The 27,888-nt window shown below is 40.8% G+C and overlaps 1 protein-coding gene across 6 annotated transcripts in view; it reads right to left on the bottom strand.

The window, feature by feature from the left end:
- Positions 1 to 228: 228 nt before the first annotated feature.
- Positions 229 to 27,888, bottom strand: part of ap1b1 (adaptor related protein complex 1 subunit beta 1) — a 29,052-nt gene continuing 1,392 nt past the window's right edge. For 3 of the 6 annotated variants that reach the window (XM_085181620.1, XM_085181621.1, XM_085181617.1), the window contains exons 2-24: positions 27,015 to 27,075; positions 24,898 to 25,003; positions 24,647 to 24,782; positions 24,107 to 24,352; positions 23,707 to 23,897; positions 23,377 to 23,598; positions 23,146 to 23,266; positions 22,948 to 23,043; positions 21,567 to 21,682; positions 20,450 to 20,615; positions 19,503 to 19,601; positions 18,606 to 18,865; positions 18,089 to 18,290; positions 17,386 to 17,406; positions 17,041 to 17,127; positions 16,417 to 16,446; positions 16,191 to 16,328; positions 15,963 to 16,108; positions 15,711 to 15,840; positions 12,321 to 12,405; positions 11,671 to 11,757; positions 10,959 to 11,113; positions 229 to 1,742 (exon numbers count right to left, since the gene is read on the bottom strand). In XM_085181620.1, coding sequence (XP_085037746.1) covers positions 1,668 to 1,742; positions 10,959 to 11,113; positions 11,671 to 11,757; positions 12,321 to 12,405; positions 15,711 to 15,840; positions 15,963 to 16,108; positions 16,191 to 16,328; positions 16,417 to 16,446; positions 17,041 to 17,127; positions 17,386 to 17,406; positions 18,089 to 18,290; positions 18,606 to 18,865; positions 19,503 to 19,601; positions 20,450 to 20,615; positions 21,567 to 21,682; positions 22,948 to 23,043; positions 23,146 to 23,266; positions 23,377 to 23,598; positions 23,707 to 23,897; positions 24,107 to 24,352; positions 24,647 to 24,782; positions 24,898 to 25,003; positions 27,015 to 27,051 — 2,952 coding nt within the window. In that variant the 5' untranslated portion in view covers positions 27,052 to 27,075 and the 3' untranslated portion in view covers positions 229 to 1,667. The remainder of the gene's footprint in view (positions 1,743 to 10,958; positions 11,114 to 11,670; positions 11,758 to 12,320; positions 12,406 to 15,710; positions 15,841 to 15,962; positions 16,109 to 16,190; positions 16,329 to 16,416; positions 16,447 to 17,040; positions 17,128 to 17,385; positions 17,407 to 18,088; positions 18,291 to 18,605; positions 18,866 to 19,502; positions 19,602 to 20,449; positions 20,616 to 21,566; positions 21,683 to 22,947; positions 23,044 to 23,145; positions 23,267 to 23,376; positions 23,599 to 23,706; positions 23,898 to 24,106; positions 24,353 to 24,646; positions 24,783 to 24,897; positions 25,004 to 27,014; positions 27,076 to 27,888) is intronic. The other 3 variants (XM_085181619.1, XM_085181622.1, XM_085181623.1) reach the window with 3 other exon arrangements.

Below are 27,888 nucleotides of genomic sequence, written 5' to 3' on the forward strand. Positions count from 1 at the left end.
TGCACTCTGATGGATAAACCTCAGATTTCACTGCTGGATTGAGGCTGAGCACAACTTAGAGTCTGTCGATTTCTGTGTGCAAAAATAAAACTGAGATAATGTTTCACATCCTTTAACACTGGGACTTCAGCATCAACAGGAAAGGGAAAAAAAAATCTGCATTTTTAAAACGGAATCTGTGACAATATACAACTACTTTAAAACAAAAAAAAACCAACCACACACACGTGAATTAATCAAGACTTTTAATGGTTCTTCAAATGATGTACACACAATGAAAAAACAAACATCTGATTAAACATCTGATTTTTTTTTGTACAGCATGTCATAAGTATCAGCTGCATCACACACAAAGACACACACTCAGAATACACAGCCTCCGTGCTGATCCTGTAGAGCCGGTACAGTCGGTGTAACAGCTCGCTAAAAGGAATCCAATTAATCAGCGGAGCCTGCAGCTCAAACAGAGACGCCGCATGTTGATCCAGCTTTGTTTTAGCGAACGCTGCCTGCTACCTACATGTGCGCTTGTGACTCAGAAGTGTTACAAACTATGGCATCAGCTGTTTTGCTTTATTTTCCACCTGAGCCTTCATGTCAGGTAAGGCGTGGACCTCGAGAGAGCTGCAGCGTGGATACACGGAGAGCAAAGTGGCAGAGAGCCCGGGGTGGCTGGCACTGCTGACGCAGAGAGCGCCGACACTTAGAAAACTCTCGCCACCTGAGCCTCTCTCCCAGTTTGCAGCATGTGCGCTAAACAAGACTACGAACAAAAATTAAACCATGGAATGACCGAGTAAGAGAGTAGTCCGAGGACAACTGCTGCTAGTCTATAAAATGTTGCGATGTTGATGAAAAATTAAACACGCAGTAACACACAGTTTCCATGCACACGGAAACACACATTCTGCTTTTGGGGACAGACGATGAGCCCCCTGATAACCAGATACTAAAAGAAAACTAAAAGACAAAAACAATAGTGTAATGTTTTTTTTTAGATGTAATTATGTGGCTCTATCAAGATCCACACAGCCTTTTATCCCCTTCACAGAGAGAGAAGCTAAAATACAGTCAAAGCCTATCCTGTCTGACATCTTAATTGAAATTAACCCCCAAATAAATATGGTGAAAGTGATGATTCACCTGCTGATCACAGGTGCTAAAAATAGACTCCAATATATATATGAGCGAGAGAGAGCGAGAGAGAGAGAGAGAAAGAAAAAAAGCAGGGATTGAAAATGATAAAGGAGCCTCATGCAGAAAAACATTCACAGCCCCCCACCCCCCAAGAAACGAATAAAGATTGTTTAAGGATGGCTCGGACAGGGGAGAACAGGGGATGTGGGATGATTTCCTGAAACTGAAGCATGTGGTGTGAACAAAGATGGGGACAGGATAAAGGCAGCCAAGAGAGTGAACCACATCTCTCTGCAGCATTGGAGGGGAAAAAAGGAAGAAAGCAAGCAAGAAAGAAAGGGCCGATAGACCCATTAACCATCCTGATGAAATGGTTGGGTAACATGAGGACCGCAGTGTCCCGACCGAACGCAGCGGGAAACGGCTCCCGGCACTGTGTGAGGCTGTGATGTGGTTCATGGGTCAGGCGAGAGAGAATGAGGGAGAGATGGTAGTCTGCAAGGGCTGCGGCTGGGTGGATGCTTGTTTGTTCAGTTCTTCAGCACCGCCTCGTAGCTCTGGAACACCCACTGGGAAACCTCTGCAGCTCTGCACTTCAGAGAGACCTGAGGGAGACAAGTTAGGATGAGCATGATTTGATTTATAAAGCAGTCTGTTGGCAGGCAGTGCTTTGACAGACGCATGAAGAAAAAGCAGGTTTTTAAAGGCCTGCTGCAGGTTATATAAAGCACCTCAGAAAAGGCGATAACTTATTGTTTGATCTTAAATCTTTGCTGTTCAGCTGATATCTTCATCGGGCAACTTCACATAACATTTCTCCAGATTCCTGGATTTATGGTAAATAAATGACCTCATCTTTTATACTTATAGAAGATTAAATTCCTAATTTTCCACCTTATAAGGAAAAAGGCTTCAGATGACACCCACTCCTACCCCCACCCACATTCAGTCTTATAAAGCACAGACAGACGTACACACAGAAATATAGATACATATACGCTCAGGAGAAAACCGAGAAGGCTTCTTCTCTCTTTGATGTCAGTCTCAGCTGGGAGGAGGTTTAGGATTAGATGGAGCTTCACAAAGTGCCCCCCCCCCCCCCCCCCCCCCATCTTACTGCAATCACTCTGCAGATGTCACTTCCTCAGATCCAGAAATACACTATTTACAGGCAGCATAAGGCAGCTGCAGGACAGACACACGCACACAAAGAAAAAAGTGTAATAATTGCAAAAGACAGTGATTCTGAATAATCTAAAGTGTTTCGCTAATTAATTGGTGCGCAGTGAAAACCACCCGAGCTTTCTCCTAAGACGAGTGGAACCCTTAATAACCCCCACGTCTCTGCGAAAAGGCATAGTGAAGAGAACAACCTGCATTCTTCTTGCCCTGACAAATCATCAGAGTGCGAGCCTTTTGGCTTTAATCACTGTCATTTCTTAGAATCACATTTGTTCCGCTAGAGTGGAGCTGGAATAGTCTGAAGGTCACATGGCGAGCACGCCTACGATAAGCGCCGACCCCAGGTGACTCTAGTTTCCAGCGACAAATACAAAACGGCACTCGAAGATAAGTAATTAAATCCTGGAGTGTCGTGTCCAGATTAGTCCTGCATTTTAAAATTTTGCTTTTAAATCTGTACCTGAATACGAGTAATGGATCTGTGTGCTTTATTCTAAAAGGACAGGGTGACCCGAGCTTCTCTAACATTTTATCATTTCACCGTTGGTTTTTCTTTGGTGCACCAACACTACACAGCAAACACTTTGACACTTGGCACCATTATTATAATTAAAACGATCAGTAATGAATTTGATGAGTGACTGATGGAAATTTCACACCAGGCCCCTTCTATGACTCTGAATATTAATATCAAAGGCAGGTGATGGAGTGTGGAATGCTTGCTGCAGTCAGCTCAAGCAGTAACAGTGCACAGCTCCTTCAGTGCTGCACTGGTACACTCAAGGCTCTTTATTAATGCATGCTGCTGCTGGCAACATTTAGACGCTCCTATCAGGAAGATGTGAAGAAACGCAGAAGCTCCAGCCACTGTGAACAAGCCGCTGGTTAGAGAGCAACTGCGAGGAACTGCAGTGTTCGAGTCTGCAGCCAAGAGCCTGCTGCTAAAATGTTTGTTTTATAGGATGAGGAAATGGAAGAAAAATACATCTTTGTGTCTATTATTGATGGACTGAGTGAGAGGGGGAGATCGCTCTTCAAGACAATCTTGGGCTTTACATAACACTGTGCATAAATACCAGTAGGATGTGCTTTTTTTGGAGTAATTAATGAGTCTGAAAATGATGCAGATCTGCTGTAAAACCTGCATAAAGGGGACTTGGAGCTACTACACTGTGATGAAGCACAGCAGCACTGCAATAAGGCAAAGCAAAGACAGACAGTCTTATACAGTATGATAAAAACCCTGTCTTCATAAAGCATGTGGACTGTTGAACTATTTAAAATAACCGAGACTGTTTAAAGGTTAGATACATTGTTAGCAACAGTTGTTAAAAGAACAGTAACATTCAACAAAAGGTTGGAAACATTCGTCAGAGTTTCTGATCCATATTTACATGGCAGCGTCACACAGTTGCTGCAAATCCGTGACACAAATCTACGATCCCACGACATCCCAAAGCTGCTCTACTGCACTGAGATCTGTTGACTCTGGAGGCCGTTTGAAAATAAACGCTCAGTTGGTACCCGACCAGGAAACTATCCTCCACATCAATGCACCGGCAGCAGCCTGAACTGTGGATCCACACTTTCATGTTGTTTCTACCAAATTCTGACTCCTACCATCTGAATGTTGCAGCAGAAATTGAAACTCAAACTAGGCAACATTTTTCAGGAGCCTGTGCAAACCTGCTCAGTTTCCTGTTCTTAGCAAACAGGAGTGGCACCTGATGCGCTCTTCTGCTGCTATAATCCATAGTAGGTTCAGAGATGCTCTTCTGCATACCTTGGTTGTAGCAAGTGGATATTTGAGTTACTGTTGCCCTCTAATCAGCTCCAAACAGTCTGGCAATCCTCCTCTGACATCAACAAGGTATTTCTGCCCAGAGAACTGTTGCTAACTGAATATTTTTCAGCCAAGTCTCAGAGATGCTTCTGTGGGAAAATCCCAGCAGATCAGCAGTTTCTGAAATATTCAAACCAGCCTGTCTGGCACCAACAACCATACCACATTCAGATCATCTTTCTTCTTCATTCTGATGCTAAGTTTGAACCTCAGAAGGTTGTCTTCACCACATCTATACTTCTAAATGCATCAAGTTGCTGTCATGTGATTGGCTAATTGATATTCGCATTAATGGATAATTGAACTGATGCACCTAATGAATTGGCCAGCGAGTGGAAGAATACGATTTTTACATGGAACACAAATCAAACTGTGCTATATCCGCTTCAATCAAAGGCAACGACATTAAAGTAAAACTGTTGTTGTGTTGCAATTAAGTTTGAAATTCGTATGAAATGCTCACGTCTAAATACTTTGATATGAAAGAGCTGAAAAACAAAACAACTGGGCTTTAAACTCCAAGTTGTTATGCAGGGGTTTTGGTCAAAGGTTCAAAAAGCTCAGCAGAAGATTAACCGATTTCAAATTGATGTGTGGAAATTCTTATGTCTGCAAATGTCATCCATCCTCCATAGATGGATTTTTATCAAAAAGCTGCAAGAGGAGGACTGTGAGTGAGACCAGAAGGCAGACCCAGACAGAACAGCAGCAGATTGGATATTTGCATAAGTGTGAATAAAACGGAGGAGAAAAAAAAAAAAAAAAAAAAAAAAAAAAAAAAAAAAAGGTGAGAAAACAGCAGCCGGGTTCTCTTTAGATATCAACAACAATGATCAGATACAACACAGCACACAGGCCAGAATCAGCAGGTAAGGTTACAGCATGGTGGAAGCCATTCATGAGCTCAAAGAAAATAGGGAAAGAAAATGCACAGAAAGACAAAAACTGTCTGAGGATTTTTGTTTTCCAAGATGTACCCATTTAATCTACATCAGTGTGCTGGTAGCAGGGTTGTGTGGGGAAAAGGCCGGAGATGAGAAAAAAAAAAACAAACCCCAAACCAGACTGCACTGAGGGTTCAGTGAGGAATGGAGATGGGAATATTTGAGGCCGTTTTTCTAACAGTGGAGTCAGTGAGCTGAGTATTTATTGACAAATTCAGAGTCTGAAACAAGTAAAACAAAAACATTCAAAGCAAAAGCAGGCCAGCAGCCCGTGCCCCATTGACGCTCTGATGTAGATGAACTGCACGCATGTGCAGATGTGTCCAGCAGTTCTTTGCATTGGAAAAATAAAATAATGAAACTGTAGCTCATCTTTTAAATGTACGTCTACTTAAGAAAAACACAGGGTGATTAGTTTATGTAAAAATGTAGTTTTGTAGTTACTGTTTTTGGTTTATGTGCTGAAAACGGTTTTATTTGTGTATGTTCGATGTGTTAATTGTACATAGTTAAACATGTATGGATCAAACAATGTTGAATTCTGGATATGGATTTGTAAGCAATGAAATTTTTCGAGCACACATTCTGTAGACATAAATATACACATGAAAACTTGATGATTTTTAAGTTTTGTTTTCTTTTTCCTCTTGTTCCTTCTGTTATATTTGCATGTTTGAAATAAAATTCTATCTAAATTATTTGATTTTAGATGCAATATTCATGTAAAATTTCCAAAATAATTCAGCAGTCTGTTGCATTGATTTATAATGCTACCCATAATGGTATCAAAGTGACATACACAAACCCTTCTATTAGAGATTTTCCAATTCTGATTAGAGATTTTTAAGAAAACTATTCATCTATTCATCCACATTTATGTTGAGAAACTGCTCACGTGTTTTGTTTTATTTACCAAAACCCCTCAGATTTACCAGCTAAAGTGGTGGGTAGAAGAAAAAATAAATAAATAAGTCAGCCCACAACACTGGTCACATTGTTGCCATGGGGACAGGACATGGCAGATGAGAAGACCATGCGTGATGTCAAAAAGATGAGCAGCATCCCTATTCGCCACTGTAAATACGGTAAAGTGTACACGAGCCTAACTGAGAGAGTCAAATGAGGACGTCAGCTTGGTGTCGGATGAGAAACGCAGGTACACACCTGTTTGGGATCTCAGTTCAGTTTTGAACTTGCACTGCCAACAAACACGGACCTAAATGCAGGAAGTGGACCAATCTACAACACTGAGAGCAGCCAAACGGATGACACGGCACTTAGCGATGGAAAAACAAACAAGATGCAGCATGCAAAGATGCTGGTCATCAAATAAAAGCCACCTCGCATTATCAAAAATGGCTATAATTAGGCCACCATTACTGGTAACAGTGAGTGGAAATCTGAGTGAACGGGTGAGGGGGCGAGACACACTGTGCCAGAGAAAATGAAGCATGAGCTCTCAGATTTGTCTGATTTCCAAGCTAATGAAATCTGGGAGCGACAGACAATTTCCTAAATCCACAGCTGCCATAATGGCAAGATGGTAAAATACATTCTGAAAACAATTTGACACACAATAGATTATGATGTTGCTCATATAAAGAATTAACACCTTAATGTGCTATCCTCAGCTCAAATGCTACATTTACAATGCTGCCAATTTGCAGGTAGATTTGCTTTAGTGCTCATAATCATTCCTGGGCTTGTGTAGGACACTTCAGCACTTCTTAGCACTGTTCCACTATGTAAAAAACACTGTTCCACACACACGGCTTCCAGTATTTACTCACTTTTCCATTGTTAGTGAAGCGTAGAATAAAACCGAGCAGGAAGCAGCATGGGATGTGGAATTGGGACACAGCGTCATAGAAGAGCTGAAGCTAATCAACTTTTAAGATAGGAGGAAAATAGGGCAGCTATGTTCAACCCTTAAAAACGGCATGTGTAAGCAGCAGTAAAACTCAAGCACGTCACCATATGTGTCTACTAATGTCAGTGAATTAGAACCGTTTCATGTCTCATCTTCAGACGTGCAATAGAACCCAGAAAACAGTGTTACGGCTTTGCTTCTTCGGGTCTAAAAATAGCTGCCGACAAAAGGCTTTGGCAGCTTGGCTTTAATGTTCTGTGCCAAGAGAGCGCGGGGCCCGTGCAGCAGGCAGTCGCTCCGAGGGACGAACGTCAGGATACATACTGTGCGTGTGGTTTACTTTAAAGTCTGGTCCTATCGTTGCTGAATATACGTTTGTTAAAAGCACTTACAGTCACACCGAGAAACCATGTGGAGTTCAGAGGGTACAAGGTAGAAAACAAACCCGTTCTGCTTTCCTTGTTTCAGTCACATTTTGTCCTGTATCACATCAGGATGTGATCTGACCAAAGAGGCTTAACTGTGGTAGGTGTAAAACCACCTCAAAATTCTGAGACTTTAACGCAACTAACAAATTGCCTAGTCTAGACAGAAGAAAACAAAAAGACAGTTAATGCCACCTTATACATAAAACATGACCTGAAAGCAGACTGAGTGATGAGCAGGGAGGAGAGTCACACCAAGGTCATCGTTCTAGGCGAGTTATACAGAATTTCTAAGCCAAAAACAATCCATCAAGAGTGGCGACTGCAGCGTGCTGACAAAGCAAGACACATGCAACAACACAGCACACAAACAATTAACCCTACAACTGCACAACAACACATGTATGCGCACACAGATGAGTCACCACGGGTAAGTCATAGCCAGTATTTTTCCACAGCCCTCCACGCAAATCAGAGAAGTTTCCTTCCCTCAGACCGGCTCGTGTCGGTCAGACGTAGTTTTAAACGGTGTATTTTGCCCCAAACCAATCTTTTCCTGAACCCGGCCGAGCGGTTTTGTTGCCTAACAAAAATCAAACAGCAAGTGAAAAAAAACAAAAGCATAAAAGCAAAAAAGCTGTCTGACAGGAAGCCCGAAGGCAAACTTCTCCCACTACGACGCATCGCCATCCAATCCCTGTCCCTAGTGCACATCGACTGCTCAGTACTTCACATTAATCCCCGTCACATCTCTGCTTGTTCAGATCTGATATTAATGTCATTTGTCTCCATCTGTAATATGCAGTGCCCACTATTATTTAACTCCATCATACTGATTTAATTTTCTAACCGGGATTTAATTTCTGCTAAAAGTGCAAATCGGAGGTTTCACTCTTTACGGTGTTATTTATGACTGTGAGAATTCAGGATGTGTCTGATATACAAGTCTGTCTGATTCATCAGTTATGAATATTTCAAAACATAACAAAATGGGAATTTTCAGTTATTATGGAGGGCATCAATTACAGCTGCCCAATAACGTTAATGTGAATAAATGTAATAATAGAGCTTGTTTAGAAAATGGGACATTTACAGCACCATTCAATTTCCAACAAAGCTTAGAATATCTGGGGAATAGGACTATTTTTTAGTCAAATTAGCTTGTATGATACTGCCTTACTGTGTATGAAGCAAACAGTTCTTTAAAATCTGTAAATGCTTCTTTTAAATGAACCAAAGTAAATTTGAAAAACATTATGTGAGAACAATTATGAATAAAAAAAATTAAAAAAGGTAAAATGGGTAATTTAGCATACAATTTACATGTTTTTTTGGTTTTTTTTTAAATTGGTGCAACTCGAACTGTTTCTTTCTCTCGCTCTGCGCCATAGTACTTATCTGAACTTCGCCAACTTAAAGCTACTGGACGCCGCCTGGAATGTCTCTCCTGGAAAACAGGACTTACTATTCACAAGGACATGTATCTCAGTCATATACAACACTATAAAGAAGCTATTCATCATGCTAAATCTGCTTACTACACCTCTGTTATTGAATCTGCTGAAGGAAACACTCACACTTTGTTTTCTACATTGCATAATATTGTTAAACCCCCAGATACCTTTGCCATACATACACACTCTGCCACAGTTTGCAACAAATTTATGGATTTTTTTTTTTTTTTTTTCACCAAGATTGAGAATCTTCATCAACAATTGCCCTCGTCCTGTGAAATGGTCAATTGTTCTATCTGCATTTTTTGTCCTTCTCAGCTGTCATCCTCTCTATCCAATTTTGAACTTCCCATAATAACTCAGCTATCTTCCATAATTACTAACTTAAACTCATCATCATGTAAACTTGATCCACTGCCGACAAATCTTGTTAAACTCTCATTCCCGTCTCTTGCCCCACTGATTGCTAATATCGTACACTCCTCTCTTATGTTCCTTCTTCTCTTAAAACTGCAATAATAACTCCAATACTGAAAAAGAATGGTTCAGATCCCTCCAATCTAAATAATTTCAGGCCAATTTCAAATCTCCCTTTCCTAGCAAAAATTATTGAAAAGATAGTGGCTGCACAGGTTCATCATCATCTCATTGGAAATAACTTGTACGAACAGTTTCAGTCCGGCTTCCGTTCATGTCACAGTACAGAAACAGCCCTAGTAAAAATCACCAATGATCTTTTGCTTGCAGCTGATTCTGGACTTATATCCATCCTCATTCTCCTTGACCTTACAGCAGCTTTCGATACTATCTCCCACCGCATCCTCCTTCACAGATTAGCATCTATTGGCATCAATGGTACAGTACTCGCCTATTTTACTTCTTATCTCTCTGGCCGCTCACAGTTTGTTGAATTACTCCCTCACAGATCAGTATCTACTCCAGTTAATTCTGGTGTACCCCAAGGCTTTGTCCTGGGTCCTTTACTTTTTATCATCTATCTCCTACCCCTAGGTAATATTTTTTAGGAAGCATAACATCCAGTTTCACTGCTACGCAGATGACACCCAGCTCTACCTATCCTCCAAACCCACAGCTACTCTCCCACCCACATCCACTTCTGACTGTTTAAGTGAAATCAAGGTCTGGTTTACTCACAACTTTCTTAAACTTAATGGCAATAAAACAGAATTCATTTTAATAGGCACCAGATCAAAACTGACTACATTTCCAACCAGTCTTTTGTTATCCATTGATAACTCTGTTGTCACACCCTCCCCTCAGGTTAAGAGTCTTGGTGTCATCCTCGATAGCACTCTGTCCTTCACAGCACATATAAATAATATCACTCTGTCTTCCTACTTTCATCTCCGTAATATTAACCGTCTTCGTCCCTCACTCACACCACACAGTACCGCCATACTTGTCAATGCTCTTGTCACATCTCGTCTGGATTACTGTAATTCTCTTCTCTATGGTTTACCTCATAAATCCCTCCATAAACTGCAGTTGGTTCAAAATACAGCGGCTCGTATTATTTCCAGAACTAGATCCACTGAACATCTAACACCTGTTCTTAAACCGCTCCCAATTCACCCCCGTGTCAATTTCAAGATCCTGCTTCTCACTTTCAAAGCGCTTCATAACCTTGCTCCTCCATATCTATCCCATCTTCTCCATACATACTCACCCCTTCGTACACTCCGCTCTTCTTCAGCTTCCCTTCTGTCAGTTCCACCTGCTCACCTGACTACCATGGGACTCAGAGCCTTTAGTTGTTCTGCCCCAAGACTTTGGAATGCACTTCCACTTGCTCTACGGACCACACACTGTCTCACCACTTTTAAATCACTACTCAAAACCCATCTGTTTAGAATTGCATACACCTGATCTGTGTTTGGCCATTTTTACCTTGCTCAGTTTTTATACTTTTATGACTGTTTATGTCTAAATTATGTTATCCCAGAACCATCTTTAGCAGAAAAAAATGGCCATGAATATGCTGCAGTTGTGATAATTTACTGTCAACATCAAAATATTGAAAGGAGCCATATTCCTGCTCATGAGTAAGCACCACAGCACAGGCAGCAGGGCAGCAGTACTCACTGTGTAGACTGGATTTCCTGCCTGCACCCTCATCTCAGTCAGCACCCAGATGCCATTGGTGAGCTTCATGGACTGATACAGCATGTCCTGACCATCTACTGTGCGCTTGGCTATGGTGAAGATGTTGCTACCCTGCAGTTTGTTAGAGGCTGCATCTGTAGAGGAAGCATAATGAAACACTGTTAAATTGCAGTTTTAATCTAGTTTGGCGATTACTTAGTATGGAGTTACTCACTGACTTCTGCCACGATCAGCGACTAAAACCATTATTAAAACACACCAAATCATTACGGATTTCTTTTATTTCCATTTCTTAAAATTTCACTCCAGGCTGTCAGTGGAACAGAGACGCAGCCACTCGTTTAGAATTTTCCCCTCAGCCATCGTCTCACTCTTGTGCCCAAGCAGGACATGAAATGCTCTCTCTATGTTCATCAAGATGAAATTTAATCTTTGGGGGGAAAATCTCCATTAGGCCATCATTAGGAATTCTTCTCCAGTTCAGTTGCTCTCACACTTGTGTAAAACTAAATTATCACACATAAATAGGGACTGCAGCTGATGAGTTCCCATCAAATACAATTTGCTTCATTACCGAGGATCTGATTCTGAGCTGTAGACTGTGCTGGCTACAAAAGCTACTGAATATGTCTGGATAGGATTTTTTTTTTTTAAGCAAGTGCACTCTCCATTCTCCAACCATCCTTCTTACCTGAACTAAGATGACAGTCTTTGATCTGAAACTGGGCCTCACTGTCATTAGGAATGTCTTTCCATGTAGCAAGAAAAACTTGCCGCTCTGTGGAGGAAGAGATATAATTAGTGATGAGTGCATTGTCAGAGCACACAATCAAATGCACATCTGAAAGCATAGTCGATTTTTTCGTAAAGGAAAATGTACATACTGCATTAAAGAGGGGAAAAAAACAAAAAAAAGTCCAAGTAATGAACGAGCAGCTTAGCACAAGACTTCTTGTTGTTGTTCAGGCTCTGGAGCATTAAATCTCAGCCTCTGGCTGCAGTCCTGCTGCTAGCCCCATCAGAAAGCTCCACGGGGAGAAATGCCAACACGTTTTCACAGAATAAATCAAATGACATCAAGAAACAAAACGTGGGGGGGGGGGGGGGGGGGGGGGGGGAAGGCAGAAAATATCACTGGTGTGCAATCGAGGAGTAGTAGCTGTGCAGCCCCGAGATGTGAGTTTGTTCAAGCAGCTGGACACTTGCATACATCTACGTCACTGACTGCTTCACATGCGCCGAACAGTCACCTTCACTCAAACACTGACGTACGTGTCTATCGCTGACGTCAGATGGGCTTCGGCCTTTTTAAGTGAAGAGATTTTGCCAAGGAACACTCACCCATCTTCCCGTCCTCTACAAACAGCATGCTGATGGGGTACTGGCAGCTGAAGTAGAATACGTCAATGTTGTTCTTAACAGCCACCTGCAAGAGTGATTACATCGAAAGAGGGGGAAGGGAGGACAAGAGGAGGACAAACATGAAGCATTACATGAGTAATTACATTCCAAGTGCCCTCCAAGGATGGGCATTACTGCTTATGTGCACTGTTTACTAAATAACCAGCTAAAGTTGCTACGATAACTTGTGCATTCAAAAACACAAATACGGAGGTAATAACACGGTGGAGCCCAACAGTCTGAGGCCACTGCTCCTATTAAGCATTTGATTCAAATTTAATCCTTAATATTTCATTACAAAATGTTAATACCAGCTTAACAATTTTACTGAAAAGCTCCATCTCCAATTTTCAGAATAACCACGTATTGGTTTGCCTCCTTTTACTTTAATGACAGCAGCCCTGGAGCCGCTTGGAAATGGACACATTTGCTCAAAGCGGATAAACCATTTTATCCCAGCGTGATCTGACAATGATACAAAGAGTCGTTTTTGATAGCACACTGAGGCTTCGCTTCCTCAGTGTTCAAGTCCCCGCAAATGTTCAGGAGTTTACATAACATGACAAAGGAGGAAGGTCCAGGACGGGGAGCGTTGCTTGGTCTTCAGATCACTGTGGAAAACATCTAAGGAGGGTTATGGCTGCAGCAGTACAAATCCTTAACTACACAGATGTAGCACACAGGGTTTGATACACTACGGTGTTTTCTCTCTTTAGATACACTCCTCTGTCACAGCCACAAATGTGGAAATAGTAAATAGCAAATAGTATTTTTTTTTCCTTCCACTGGTATTTCTAAGCTAACCGAGTGTTTTGATTTTGTTTTTCTTCCTGAGAAATGTTTTAAAGCTGCAAAACATCTTTGAGTCGACTACTAGACAGCCTTGTTTTGACACAAGTTTTCAAGCCTTTTATTCTTTATTCAGGAAATTCTGCATCAGTGCTGAAGTTGCTTTTCTACCTCTCAGTGAAAAAAAACTTGATTTGTTGATCTTGTGATGGTGTGCTCACTTACGCTGTGTCTCACCATGCTTTGGATGAAACTGATCCAGTTTCCACACACTGTTTTAGAGTAGTGTAATGCACAACCCCCTCAGAAACTTTCAGACATGACTTGACACAGAGAAATCCTCTCATCTCTCAGAATAACAAATTGACTTCTGACACTTTCACTTAGTTCTGAAGGCACATTTCTCACTATCACAATGCTACAAGTAACCAATGTTCAGCCTGGAAACTTGAAGAGGAGCTATTTATATAGCAACCAAGGAATATTTGCAAGTTTATGTACTTGATTCAACTTTTAATGAGCACATCACATCCACCTGAACATTTCCTAAAGCACCAAACTCCCACTACTGGCAGGTGGACATAAAAATACAGGAAAAAAAACTTTTTGACTCCACTTTATAACATCATTACTAAAAGTCGTGTTCATAACTGGCCCCTCACCTCATCAAATTAACAGTCTACAAACAGCCTTGAAATATGATTTACAACAAGATATAAATAAACATGAAAATGAGAAAGATCACAACAGAAGACAGTGTTAAAAATAAAATCTGAAAACTGTCCAACACAACAACCACATATAAAATTATAAAAGAAAATGTGTTGGCCACAGGCTTTAAACAGACAATTCATAGTCTATGCAAGGCAAAACTACAGGATACAGAAACACTCTAGCGACTTGTGGTAGAAAGCGAGCACATGAAGTAACACGCAGCAGCCAGTGATACTGATCGGGCTGTTGAACAAAGAGGTGCTGAAAGAAGGACAGCGAGTTCAAACAGAGCATGGCAGAAGAATGGCTCATGAATTATTCATTACAGAGCATCTTATTCCTGAGTGCAACACAGGACAGCACAAAAAAAAAAAAAAGACCACAAAGCTCCATTCTGAACATTTGTGATCTAGCGGTCTATTAAAAAGGGTTAGATGCCCAAGATGAGGGGGTCTGACATCTACTGTAGAGAAATGAAATAAAGAAAAAACAAACTTCCAGTCTAATAGTATCTGACACATTATTACATTACACAACCTTCAAGTTAGTCAGAGGAGCTTGCAAAGAAAAGTGTCTGGACTTCTTTAAGTTACTTGAAGACGTTTCACCTCTCTTCAAGTAACTTAAAGAAGTCCAGACGCTTTTCTTTGCAAGCTCCTTTGACTACGATGACCTGGATGACTGAGAACCTTCACAGACAACCTTCACGTTAATCTACTGGCAGCACAATAGTTTCCAGCTCTGTCAAGTCCCCTTTTATGGACAAAAAGATGCAGGAGTAGCTTGTCATTTTTCAGGTAAAGTCTCCACTGCAGCATTATTATTATTTGGAGACTCAGTTAACTGCTGTGTCCAGATGTTGCCAGCGTACGAGTGTAAGAAACAAAATGCTTCGACACGTTAATAGTTAAAAGAGCACTCAGAATATTATGTGACACCTTCATCACAACAAAATACAACACATATCTCAGGAGATGTCAAACCCACAACAGTAACCATCCAAGCGGGGCCGTGAGGCAGCACCGCAAAAAGGTTAGCGAGGCTACTGAGGCCAGGAGAAACAAAAGAGCCATGTGCTGTGAGACTGCTAATGACCAATCCCGCCTCCATCGCCCCCTAAGGCGCTCTTATCTTCCCTCTCCAGCTGCACACAGCACCCATCCACCATGCTGGCCAGTTAAAAGAGCCGCCCTAATCAAGAAACAGACAGCCTCTGCCGTTTTGTTTTTTGTTTTTTTTAACATTTTCAACAAATCATTATGGCTCTGAAGTCTGTTTTACGCTTTAATCACATTACAGTTTACAGTGTAGGAATTATAGTATAGCTTGACTAATCAGTTACAACATATGGTCATATCTTCAGGTCAGTGCCTCAAAAGACAAAGTGAAGTCCACTGGATATATCAGGTTAAATGGTTCATAAGTTAAAATTTTGTGAACTTTAATTTAGAATTTGACAGATTAAGCTGAGTAATGTTTCTGTTTAATTATGAAAAACCTTAAATAACCATGCCAAATCCATTTAAACTTACTGAATCTATGCAATGGGTGTCATAATATAAAGTCAAATTTCAGGACGATAAAGTGTTGAAAATTCAAAAACAGTGGAAATAAGTAACCACTTATTCCGATTTGTTCTCGACACCAGTCATGTGTTTGATAGCTTATGTTACTGCCACACTGTGACGCTGAAAAGTTCAGCCAAGTTTGGATTCATGGAAAACGAATACAGAAGCAAGGACAGAATAACACTGTCATTTCAAGCAAAACAAAAAGTAGCAATGTCATAAATAATTCAGGGGAAATGAACACAAGTGAAGGTTATACCTGCAAGTTGTTAAGAGGCTCCATCTTCATGACAGGTCCCACAGTATTGAGGGGAAGAGCCACTTCAATACTCTGGTTTGGGCTGAGAGGAGTTAGAACCTGCAGTGGACCAGCTGGAGCGAGACCAAAGCTTAAGCGAGACAAAGAAGAGAAAAAGGCAAATGTGAGCATCCATTGCAGAGTTTGCTCAAGGTCTATAGTATCAAGCTTCAATCTTGTGAAAACCCTGTACGGATTATTAGCTGGTCTTACCTGTTTCTGTTAAACTGTATAGCAAAATCAGTCATGACACTCATAGCTTTATTGGTGAGGGTCATCTCCATTTGGATGACCCCAGAACGGCGGGCGAAAGTGCCTGATATCTCCAAGCCCTTGGCCTTCAAAGCTGGAAGCCAAACCTTAACAGAGACAAGATCAGTTATTTTCTGAAGGATCTCTTCTGTTTTTTTTTTTATCTTTCCCCAGCTTATATAAACTTACAGTTTTGGGGGCGCTGTAGGCTCCCATAGGCATACCAACTCCCCCTCCGAGATCAAACAGGTCATCCAGACCGCCGCTGACAGGGGCACTGAAAGAGGCTGGCATTGCAGCTGGGGGAGCACCAAAACCAGCCCCAATCTGTGGGTCACAAAGCAACACGTTCACATTCAATGTCACTTTGTACTGAGCAATCAAAGACCAACAAAAATTCTGAAAAATGACTTACAGCAGGACTTCCACCAAGGTCTCCTCCAAGCTGAGCAGAATGAAAAAGCACAGAAGTAATTGAAGTTATTTAGTGCAGTATTAAATTATTTTCTGACAAGTTTAAGGAGGTGGATTGAGGGGTGGGGGGTGGAAGTCTAAAATGTCTTTTGGTGAATGATGACAGCTATGGGGTTTATATCATTATATCAAGTAACAGCAAAAAGGAGATAAAAGAATAGTAAGACTCCTTTTATGTACTTCACTTTTTACCATCCACAAGTTCTGCCTACTGGTTGTTGAAATCCAAGAGCTTTTTGTTAAACTGCTGCTCAATAAATAGGTGTACTGTCATTGCGACTTCATGTATTTTACTCTGGGTTACATTCACACTGTGACAAAGCTAAACTACTGTGCACGGAAAGAAATTTTTTGACCAAAAACACAGGTGTGAGTCATTAAAATCTCACCTACAGGGAGTGTGGGTGGGTGGGGGGTGAGGGGGACTGACAGTGCAAAGTGAAAACAGACTAATATCACTGTGGGATGACTATTCAGAGGGGACACAGTGGCACAACAGGGGACAAGAGAAGGGTTCAAGACTGGTGCTGGCCTTTAGTGGTCCAGCACGGTCCCCTGGACCAACCTCAGTGGGGCTGTAATCTGGGGGCGATGGGGATTGATGTGGGAACTGAGGTGACTGAGGAGTGTCCATCCGCAGGGGAATGGGCGGCTGATTGAAAGATGAGACACCACAGAGCCCAGAGATAAGAGATGGACTTAAGGATTTGACATCATGTTTACGACATATATCAGGACAATAAAGATGATAATGATGAATGAAGAGATTTAGGTACATTCTCAAAACAAAACAAAAAAACCTACAAACTACAAAAAAACAAAACAAAACAACATAATAAAACAGTTTTTATATTCTATAATGGCCTGATATGGTTTATAAATGTTAAGCCCTCCCCTTCCACGTAGTTACCGGCTCAGACTCATCCCCCATCTGCAGGTGCAGCATTGAACAAAGAAGGGAATAAATACAAGAGTCAAAAGAAAAAAGAAAAAGGCACCAAAAGGTAGAAAAAGGACACAAGACAAGGATACAATAGCTGCAAGCAGTGATGAGGGGGAGGCCAAGCAGTCGCCATGGCAACTTGAGCTCATCATGTCAATTTTTTCCCCCTGTTATTAATGTGTTGTTCTATCAGTGGTCAGACAACTTTCAGATGACATGGAGAGCCCATACATCAAGTCTGGTGGCAATATATCAAACACTGAGATTTTGACTGGTTCCAGCAAAGTTTGAAAAATCAGAATGTGCCTGAATCTGTCCCAATTGGAAAAAAATTGGCCTTCTTAAAATCCAGTATGTCAAAAGTAGCCATGAGCATCGATAAACTTGGCTTTATCAAAGTGATCCACTGTTTTTCGCATAAATGGATCTTCAGCTGCAACCCACTCGTTACAGTTGAGGCAGACATAAAACTTTGTGGAAAGAATCAGTCAACACTTCTCCATTTAGTGCACCAACATTCACTTCAATTGTTTACCAGAAGCAGCTTGTATGTATGTCGCATGGCTGCTTGGCCCCCTGTTATCGTTACTGGGCGTCTTTAATGTTAAACCTCTGGGTGAAATAAACAGCCTATCAATTTCACTTAAATAATCATGTTCAGAAGACATACCAGGCTGTCAAGTCCTCCTCCAAGAAGGTCCATAGCACCCATTTGCATGCCACTAGAGGCTGGTGGTGGTCCGGTGGTGGTGGGAGGTGTCAGGTCGAGATTGAGAAGATCTCCCAGCAGGTCTCCTTGGGATGGGATGACAGCTGGAGGGGCATCAGAAACTGCAGCAGCAGAATCTGTGCCAGGGCTCTCACTCTCCCCACTGGTAAAAGCAGGGGGGGGAATGATGTTTAAGCCATATACATTATGACAACTTTGGTTATTATGAAGCCCCTAATTTGTCATTAAACTCCTGATAAAACTCAATTGAGTTCATATGAATAATGGTAAATGGATGTAATGAATTACATCCGAAAGGAGGAACAAACAAAGAACAGCTCCACAGCTTGGGACTATTTGCAAGTTATACTCAGCAGATTTGCTTGAAAGCAAAACACCATAGTTAAGAGGGCAGTTCCACTCAAGTAAACTAAGCCCTCTGCCTGCAGTGTCAAAATAATTAAAGTCTATGACTCACGATTCAGTACTGCCAGGGAGTCTCTTGTGCTGAACTCCGCGGCTGCCCTCAACAAATGCACTGGGAGGCTTGTGGTAGACAGAGGCCAGAGTACCAATGTGGCAGATAAGTTCCTCCAGCAGTGTAGGCTCAATAAGATCTGTCTCCTCAGAGATCAGCGGCTTCTCAGCCAGAACCACCTCTTTGGCAGCCACAGGGTCTGTGGAGAGCAGACGCCAGTAGATGTAGCCCCGGTCTCTTAGATCTGGGTTATCAGAGTCCTGTGAAAAAGGGATGAGTCATAAGGAATGTCTTTATGTTGTATGTTTAATAAATACTTAATGTTCGACTCTGTCTTGGCCCAGAAGTTATACAAAGATATCAAAAACTGAGTTCGCCTTAGGGTAGTGGTAAGATTTGGATAATGTATGAGGCAATCTGACACTGTACTTTTTTTCTCAGCATAGAAAAGCAAAGTTCTCAAAATCAAGTAAGCTTAAAAGTTACTTCAGTGAATAGCCAATATATTCATTCTTTGAAGTTGTGAGGCACATTGTCTCTACATTGCTGCTTTCTGCTAGCCTTTTACAAGAAAAAGAAATGTTTGTGTGCATAAAAATTGGACTTAGGGGTAAAATTACCATTTTCTTTTTTGCATGTTTGCTAATAGTATACACAAGTACTGGAAAAATAAAAATAAATGAATAAATGTAAATCTGTGAGAGGATTATAAAGGTCTGGATTTTGAAACAGAAATAGGAAGCCCCTTTTAATAACGTTTAAATTACACAACTAAAAGAATAAAGAAATAAGCAACAAAGTTCGAAAAGCAGACAATAAAGGATGCACTGTCAAATATGCGCTGACAGGAAAAATAGCATGTATGACATAGACTGCTTATTCCCCCGCCCCCCTCACCTGTGTGGCTAGGCTTAGCACCTGCTGCACCAGCTCTTGGGTCTCCGTTGGCTTTTTCAGGAACAATTTGACGATTGCAGTCAGGAGCTGCAACTGCACCTAGAGGCCAGTGAGAACACCAAATGTGTTACAAATGCTCACGCACTGGTTTTAAAAGCAAGTGAATAAATGATCATTAAGATGTACCTTAACACTGTGTGACAGTTTAAGACACGCAGTGAGGTTTTAATGTTTTACATAAATGACACACCTTTCTAGCAGTAAATAGTTTAAGACAATTTTACACATGCACTGCAGCCCCAAAATTTCTGTCATGGCACAGCACAAAAAACAAGTTGTTTAATATCTGATTGGTTAGCTCAGACAATACAGTCCCTTGTGTTAGGTCTGCGTAATGTTCACAGAATACACAATGAGTAAGTGCGCTTAACGTGTCCTTCTTCCTTCATCAGTCAATAATACAAATGGAATATATTTCCAAGGCAATAATATGGGAATCAATCAATTACTTAGGGAGAGTCTAACACCAAGCAAAGCTGTGTAATCCGACAGCGAGCTGTGGCAGAAAGATCTTCAGAGTAAAGGCTGGCGTTTCAACAAATATGCCCCTGAGCCACATATAAGAAGTGACACACTGAAATATTGTAAAGCCTTCTCATTAATCCCGGTTAGTCACAAGAAATTTTGTTCCACTGTTTCTTTATTTTTTCTTATTTTAATCATTGAGCAAGCTCACTAAAAAAAAAAAAAAAAAAAAAAGGTCTGTGGTACTTTCAAAATGGTATATGCTTTCTCATCCTTTGCTACAGCTAACCAGTGGTTTTAATGATTTCCTGCTTGAAAGGGCGCATCTGTTACTCCCAGCACTGATGGCAAATTATTACTGCAGCTTCCATTAAATATTGACTATTTCAAATAACAACCTCCCCACACCCTCCTAAATACACCTGAGTGCTTTCATCGTGGAAACCCTCCAAAAAGCTCTCCAGCAGCTCATCAGCATTGTCGATGCGCTCAGCGTACTCTCCTACAATCCAGATCATGGCAGCACGCGCCTCCGGCTCATCCAGAGAGTCCAGATTTTCACACAGAGTGGCAATCACACTCTCGTACCTGCAAACAGTGACACAAAGCATCACCGCATCAGATTCAGAGACACTTAAACGCAAGACTGATAAAATGCAAATTGCAGTTATTTTCTTAAAACAGCATTCATCCATTTGTCGCCGAGATGGACCAAAATAACTATAATAAAATTTAATCAAACAACCACATGTCTGGCTTGTAATACGTGGTAGCAAATAACTGCCTACTTTCATATCCAGCAGACATAGAACAACATTAACACTGCTTTGGAGTCGTGTTTTCTGGCACCCTGACAAATGTAAATTTATTATTCACTCTCCTTTTAGCTCTGCTTTGGTTTTCAAGTCTTTCGCAGGCAACATGCCAAACTATGAAGTTTTTTGCAGTGGTTGGTGAATTTCTGATCTGCATAAAATGCTTGATAATAACTTAGTTCATTTACATATTGCTTTCATTAAAAAAAGCGCTACAGCACAAATGCCTAATTAATAGAAAATCCAAAGGTTTTACTGGGCAGTGACTCGTGTCGCTCAATGCACAAGGCATGCTGATCTGGACACATTGCAAAGCTGCTCCCTTAGAGGCTCACAGCCTTGCAGCTGTGTAGGCACTCCCCTGGATCCACAGCCAAAGTTGGACTCCAGACAAACCAACCTACCCTTTGAGCCAGGTACAATCAAGTACTGTCGAGTTTTTTAGAGGGAAACACTTTGTCTTTATGATCAAAAAGGTTTTCACTGCTTATTTAAAGATCAAGAGGAAATGAATGATGAGGTGTCTACATGTGCATAACAGTATATGTAAATAAGGGTTATAAGTCTTTGTCATACATTTGATAAATGTGAGGATTATTCATATAAATACAGAGAGAGTTTTAAGTAAAGCACATACTCAAGGTCTCTGCACTCTTTAAACCGAATGTATGTAATTAAATAGTTAGCAAAATGTGAAAACAAACATGTCCAAGAAGAAACCTACTTGTTAGGGTACTTGCGGAAGATGTCCTTGATGACCACAATGGCCTCTTGCACCACATAGTTGACCTTAGTCTGGATGAGGTCTAGCAGTGTGCTGACACAGCGCTCGGCTGATTGCTAACAAACAGAGAGAGAGAAAGAAAAAATGACTGGCGTGCAGATTAAGTAGTTCAGTAAGTGTTCTTGATTTTAATGTGGATGAGATTCTCTTGAAGGACATCTCCTTGAGCCTTGACACATCGCTTTCTACAGTCCTGCTACTGTTGTATTACTCCTTAAAAGTCCCACTCTAAACATTTAGCATGCTGGATCTCATCCACTGTATCTAAACAGTACATTTTTTAAAAGAAGATTTTATTTCGGGTTAGGGTTAGTGGGTGGTCACTGTGTTGGTGGGTGCACAATAGCATGAACAATGCTATGTACCACAGCTCAGCTCGTGTCTGCTGAAAGTTGTCTCTCAGACACTTCAGGTCATTTTAGCAGAACTTTGAATTGACAGTTGGATCCCAGGAGACAAATTCATGGTGTACAACTCTGTGAATGTTAATATGCTGGCATGCTACTCTGAACTTGATGCGCTGCCTTCAGGCTGTGACAGTGTGGGGCTCTTCTACTGAAAAGTGCTCTTTGGTCTCTGGGTCACAGCTAGATTCCCAGCTCTCATCACCAGTGATGATCCTTGACATGAAGGTTGAGTCAGTTTGACACAGGATTTGATGTTTGCTCTCTGTGCGAGGTGCTAACAGAACCGAGTTGACAGCCGTGGAATCAGCAATGGAGTAGAAAGGGTTAGAATAGAGGAAAGAGGAGAGCAGGAGAATACAGAGTGTGGGGTCTATGGTGAAATTGCAGCCTGCAAGTGGTTAAAGCAGGACTTCCACCAAGTCATACTAGCACAGCATGAAGCAGCAGAGCGGTTCATCAACACTTGTTTTTTGTTTGTTTTGGGTTTCTTTTTTTTTTAAACAGTCATGAATATTTCCTGATGCACAGTGGTAGATAACATCTGTGTAGTGCGCAGAAAATAATTTCATTGGTTTTACTGAAGATTAATTTCACTTCACAATGAAACCACATTTTAAATGTCAACGGTAACAAGTTCTATTGAATCCTGTGCTGGATACTCATACTTCCCCAAAATGGAAATATTAATAAGCTGTAGTTCAATTTGTCTGAGGAAGTAACACATAACAATGCCATGATGACAGCACCACCTTGTGTTTGAAACTCCATCTTACTGGTTGGTGGCAAGTAGATTAACTATTTACAGCAATGTGATCTTCAACTACCAGCGAAGTGAACACACAAACCTAGGCATTCACTATGTAGCTAACAAATATTTAACCAATGAAGCGTCTGATGACATCACCTTCGCTTACCTCAACTTTGATGGCACAGCGGCCAATGGCTCTGACCGCTTTACGCACAAAGTCCACATCCACCTCAGTGGCATATTCCTTCAACTCTGCCAGCACCTACAGCAGGACAGATGTGTGTCACTCACTGGATTCTGTTAAATAGATTTATTCTTGGGAGCATCCTTAGATAATGTTGCATTATAGATGTGGGTTTCTTACCTGAGCAATATTGGCTTGAGATGCTAGGCGAATCATAATGTCCAGCTTCTCCAGTTTGACGTAGATGGGGTCATTGTACTTGACAAAGAAAACCTTCATTTCGTGCTTCAGGATCTCTGGACTGAAATGACACATTAAACATTGCTTGTTTACAAAGTAAAAAAAAGGAATCTAACTGAAATATGACAGTTTATTAAAGACTTGGCAAAGAGACCCTCTCCTCAGGCTTACCGTCTCTGGACAATGAGATTGATGTTTCTCAGTGCCACATACTGCAACTCAGGCTCAGCAGAGAGGAGTGTAACCAGTGGAGGGGCAAGCTTCTTCAGTAAAGTGCCATAATAGTCCAAGTCTTTGGGCAGCATCTCCATGAACTTCATTAAAACTTTAACCGCTGACAACACCACTGCAGAGTTGGCATGCGAGAGCCGTGGGGTCACACGCTCACAGATGCTAGCAGGTGTTATTAATGTTGGAAAAGGAAGAGCAGAAAATTAAAACTAGTCCACAGTGAATAGAACAGGCTTAATGACAAGTACAAGGACTAAGCCGTCTCCTTACCTTTGGGACTCCCGGTCATCACGAGGTGTGTAATTGGCCAGACAGTCAAGGATGAATATCTGTCCCCACTCTGTGCACTCATTAAGAGCTGTCAGCAACTTGTTTATGGTCTGAGGGTTCAGGTCCATTAGATTACTATTGGGATGGGACTCAGCAATCTCAGACAGCGCTGCTACTGCATTTGCGACAACCTACAAATGAAGACAAAGCCACAGATAAATGCTAACAGGAAGAAAACCATGCCCACTTACAAAAGAGATCACTGACATCATGTTCAACATCTGCACGCCAACAATGGGCTTATCAGTGAACGATAGAGCTATGGCTTATAGGCAGCTCTGTCACATGTAAGAAAGCTGGCTCAACAGCCAGCTAAAAAGGCTTTGTTAAAAAGTCGTACCATAGGGTTGGAGTCAGAGATGAGATCTTTAAGGGTGTCCAGGAAGCCCTGATCCTCCACCAACTGGGCATTGATATCATGAAGCTTTGCTACACAAACAGCAGCCGTCTTCCTCACGTATGGGTCTTCATCCTTCAGACATTTTCTCAAAGGCTCGCAGAGGTACTCTGTAATCTTGTCCACACGGATGCAGCCCATGGTACGAACAGCAAGAGCCCGGATGAGAGGGTTGGGGTCTTCACAGTCCTAATGGGTGATTTAATGAGGTCAGAAGTTCTGTTGCAAATATTTTATTAATTTCTAAAGAATCCTGCATTACACAAGCAACTTTTTAAATTTGATTTAACTCTTGTTTGTATCAAAATCCTTGACCATGTAAAATGTTCCACGATATTTCTGGCACAAAAAAATTAATTAATTAATTAATTAATTTAAAAAAAATAAAAATAAAAATAAAAAAAAAAAACAGGAGTCAAAGATCACCTAAAAAGCTGATCATTTCTTACAGCATCTACACATTTATGACAAACTGAGCTTTACCTTCACAAAGGTGTTAACAGCCATGATCGCCATGTCTGGCTGACTTTTTGCGTAGTTCATCAAGTAGAGGTAGACCAGCTTCTTCAGTTCCAGGTTATCTGTCTGCATGCAGTTCACAACATCTGGGAACAGAGCACTGAAGGAGAGACGAGCTGTTATACAACTTATGACTCACAGTGAGAGCTCATGCATGCAGTTCTACTCTACATTTGTAGACATGATTTTCACTGATATTTTCCCCTCTAACTCACCTGACATCCTTGCCCACTGTCATGGATGCAATGACCTTCTTTACAGCCTCCTTCTTCTTCTCTTTTTTATCACTATTGAGCTCTGCTTTGAGCTCAAAGATCTCCCCTGTACACAAGAGAGAGAGATAGGATTAAAAACATGAAATTGTATAAATGTCCATGGCTAGAAAAACAAATGCTGGGCGAGTTGATTGGTCAACACCAGTCCTGTTTGGGTCGGTGACCTGTGAAGCAAACTGGCAGAAAAGCACTTCCATTTTACTCCACTAAATTTATTTTAAAGCTTCAAGCACAACCTTCTTCTGATATGTGTAGATGTATCATAGAAAATATAAACTATTATTAAATGAACTACAGTATTTAGCAATAATTAAATTGGTTTTTTTTTTGCAAATGTGTGATTGATAGGCCTGGGAGCTCAGTGGGGGGGGGGGACATCTTTTAGAAACATCTTAATTAGAAACATCTTATTGTGTAATCCAACTGGTATACAAATAGGATGAAAGTGCTTTGCCAACATTAAATTGTGCAAACTAGACAGTGGACACACTGGCTGACATTTTACAATTCTCTGTCAGAAAGCTGACTGGCTGTCAGCTGTAAGCATAATGAACACGGTGCAAGAGCTTTTTCTCCTACAACAGAACAATGGAGTGGGTTGTAGAATAAACACCTAGACCTGTAGTTTTCATCTAAATACTTCTGGGAGGTTGCTATTTCCTTAACAATTATTTCCTTGAATTATCTAAAACTATAATTAGTTTAAAATGTAATCTTTTCATTGGAGAGTGAATGAGTTCATCAGCAAATGTTTACAGAAGCACTTATGTTGCTGCTGTAAACCTTTCAGCAGTTTAGCGAAACAAATTCAATTCAGTTGCCCTACAATTAGCATTGCACTGTAATCACATTACTATACTAAACTCAACAGCCACATTACAGTTACAATAATGTCACTATCTGCACAATGGGTGCACAAAGATATCAAACATGTGTTTTTCATCCTGCACATCTGTGCTACATTGAGCTTATCTCAGACATGTGCAGAGATGAGGAAACGCAGGACTTTGTGTAAACACAAAGCTAGTAAAGAACAGTGTTATTAAAGCAGAGTGTATACAGTGTGTGTCAAAAATATAAACACAAAAGGAGTGTGTTTGCCTATTTGTGTTGAATTGTACACAGAATTCTTTTTTTTTTTTTTTTTGAGAATCACATTTAATTTAGTTTTTATTGCAGTCTAACTCAGCTGCCTAATTAGGGTACAAACTACACACTGCAAGTAAACTGCAAATTATAAGCTTAAATTTGAATCTGCAGACTTCAGTGTTTGCCAGGCAAATTAATACTCAAAGTCTCTTTTGCATGTGAGCTCCACACTGCACAACACAGCATCAGGCAGATCCAACGGGGGGAAAATTTTGAAGGAAACTTGTTCTTATGTCTCAGGTAATCCTTAAAAACCAAGGAGTCTGGTACACTATCATTTACAAGCATCTGTTTATATTTCTTAAGCCCTGTGTGAGAGAACAAAGAGGGCTTCTAGGCTTTCCCAGAGCAACATTGTGTGAGGTGAGCTGCTGAAATACAAGGAGGCCTAGCAGTTATCTCACTGAGAGCTAATTCTCACTATGTCTTATCTGATATACAAAAGCCAAAGCTCTTGTTCTTGGGAACAACTTTAATACAAAGCCATGAGATGACATCTTTAGGTACATTTTCTGTTTTGTTTTGTTTGTTTTTTCCTTACTTACATCTACCTTATAGTTCGGTAACATTCCTAGTTCTACCAGAATATGCTTGCTCTTGAAACAAGTAAATGTGCTTGGCTTCATAGACTTGAAATTAGTAAATACAGGCCAAATCATTTTACTGGGAATCTACAGAACTTTTGTTTTATCAGCAAGAAAAAAAAACATCTATTAAGTACTTTAACAACCTGGGAAAAGGTTAGGTCCCCTTTGGTAAAAATAATAATTTGGCACAACCCAGCTCACAATGACAATAAATCCCAAAGCACTCGCATAAATATAATGTGTAGGTACCAACAACAAAAATTATAATCTCGCACTAAGGAGTTTACCATGTTAAATCTTCTAAAGAACAAAGTTTCAAACCTTTCTTGGTAGTGGTGAAGTACTTGGAGTCCGTCATCTTGGATCCAAATTGTCGATTCTCCTGCAAACGAATGACAGGATGAGAAAGATGATAGCGAAATCTTTTCCTGACTGGAAACTTGGAGCATCACGAGAACAACAGGAAATACTAGAAATGCAAGCACAGGGAAATAAAAGGAATTCCTGTCTTCTCCTGAATAAATGGTAGGGATCTATCGGAAATCAAAACAATGGATTCTGTTAAGAAATCAGACACTAATATCTTCTCTTTACAAAAAAAATAAATAAATTTAAAAAAAAAAATCATCTTGGTCAGCACGTATGGGGCCAACAATAACTCTTGTCAGCCAACATTAAATGTTTTCTGGGTATCATTAGCTATACTTCCTCATCCCGTTGCCCTCAAGGCACCATTTCATTTTATTTTTACTTTTCTTTTAAGTTTAAGGTACAAAGATACCTGCTTGACACATTTCAGAGAAAATTGTAAAATATTAAAATACTATTGGAAAAATAAAACCTGTGTTTTTACATGAAATTTTAACATTTTTGGCTTATGGACAGCTGATCGTTTTTAGGAGGTCTCCACAACAGATCATCTGCCTCCACCTCACCCAATCCCTAGTATCCTCCTGTCACACACTCCATCCATAAATCTCGTCTATAGTCTCCGTCTGTTCATCCTGCCTGGAAGCTTCATATTCAACATCCTTTTTCCAGTGCATCCACATCACCTCAGCCTTCTTTCTAACTTTGACTCCAAGCTGCTCGACCTGAGCTGTCCCTCCCATCCTGGTCAATCTAAATGAAAAGCCACATTTAATTCTGCCACCTTTAGCTTGGCCTCCTGTCTGTTTGTCAATCCCACCATACA

Source organism: Neolamprologus multifasciatus, chromosome 12 (assembly GCF_963576455.1).
Source record: "Neolamprologus multifasciatus chromosome 12, fNeoMul1.2, whole genome shotgun sequence".
NCBI classification, from domain to species: domain Eukaryota; kingdom Metazoa; phylum Chordata; class Actinopteri; order Cichliformes; family Cichlidae; genus Neolamprologus; species Neolamprologus multifasciatus.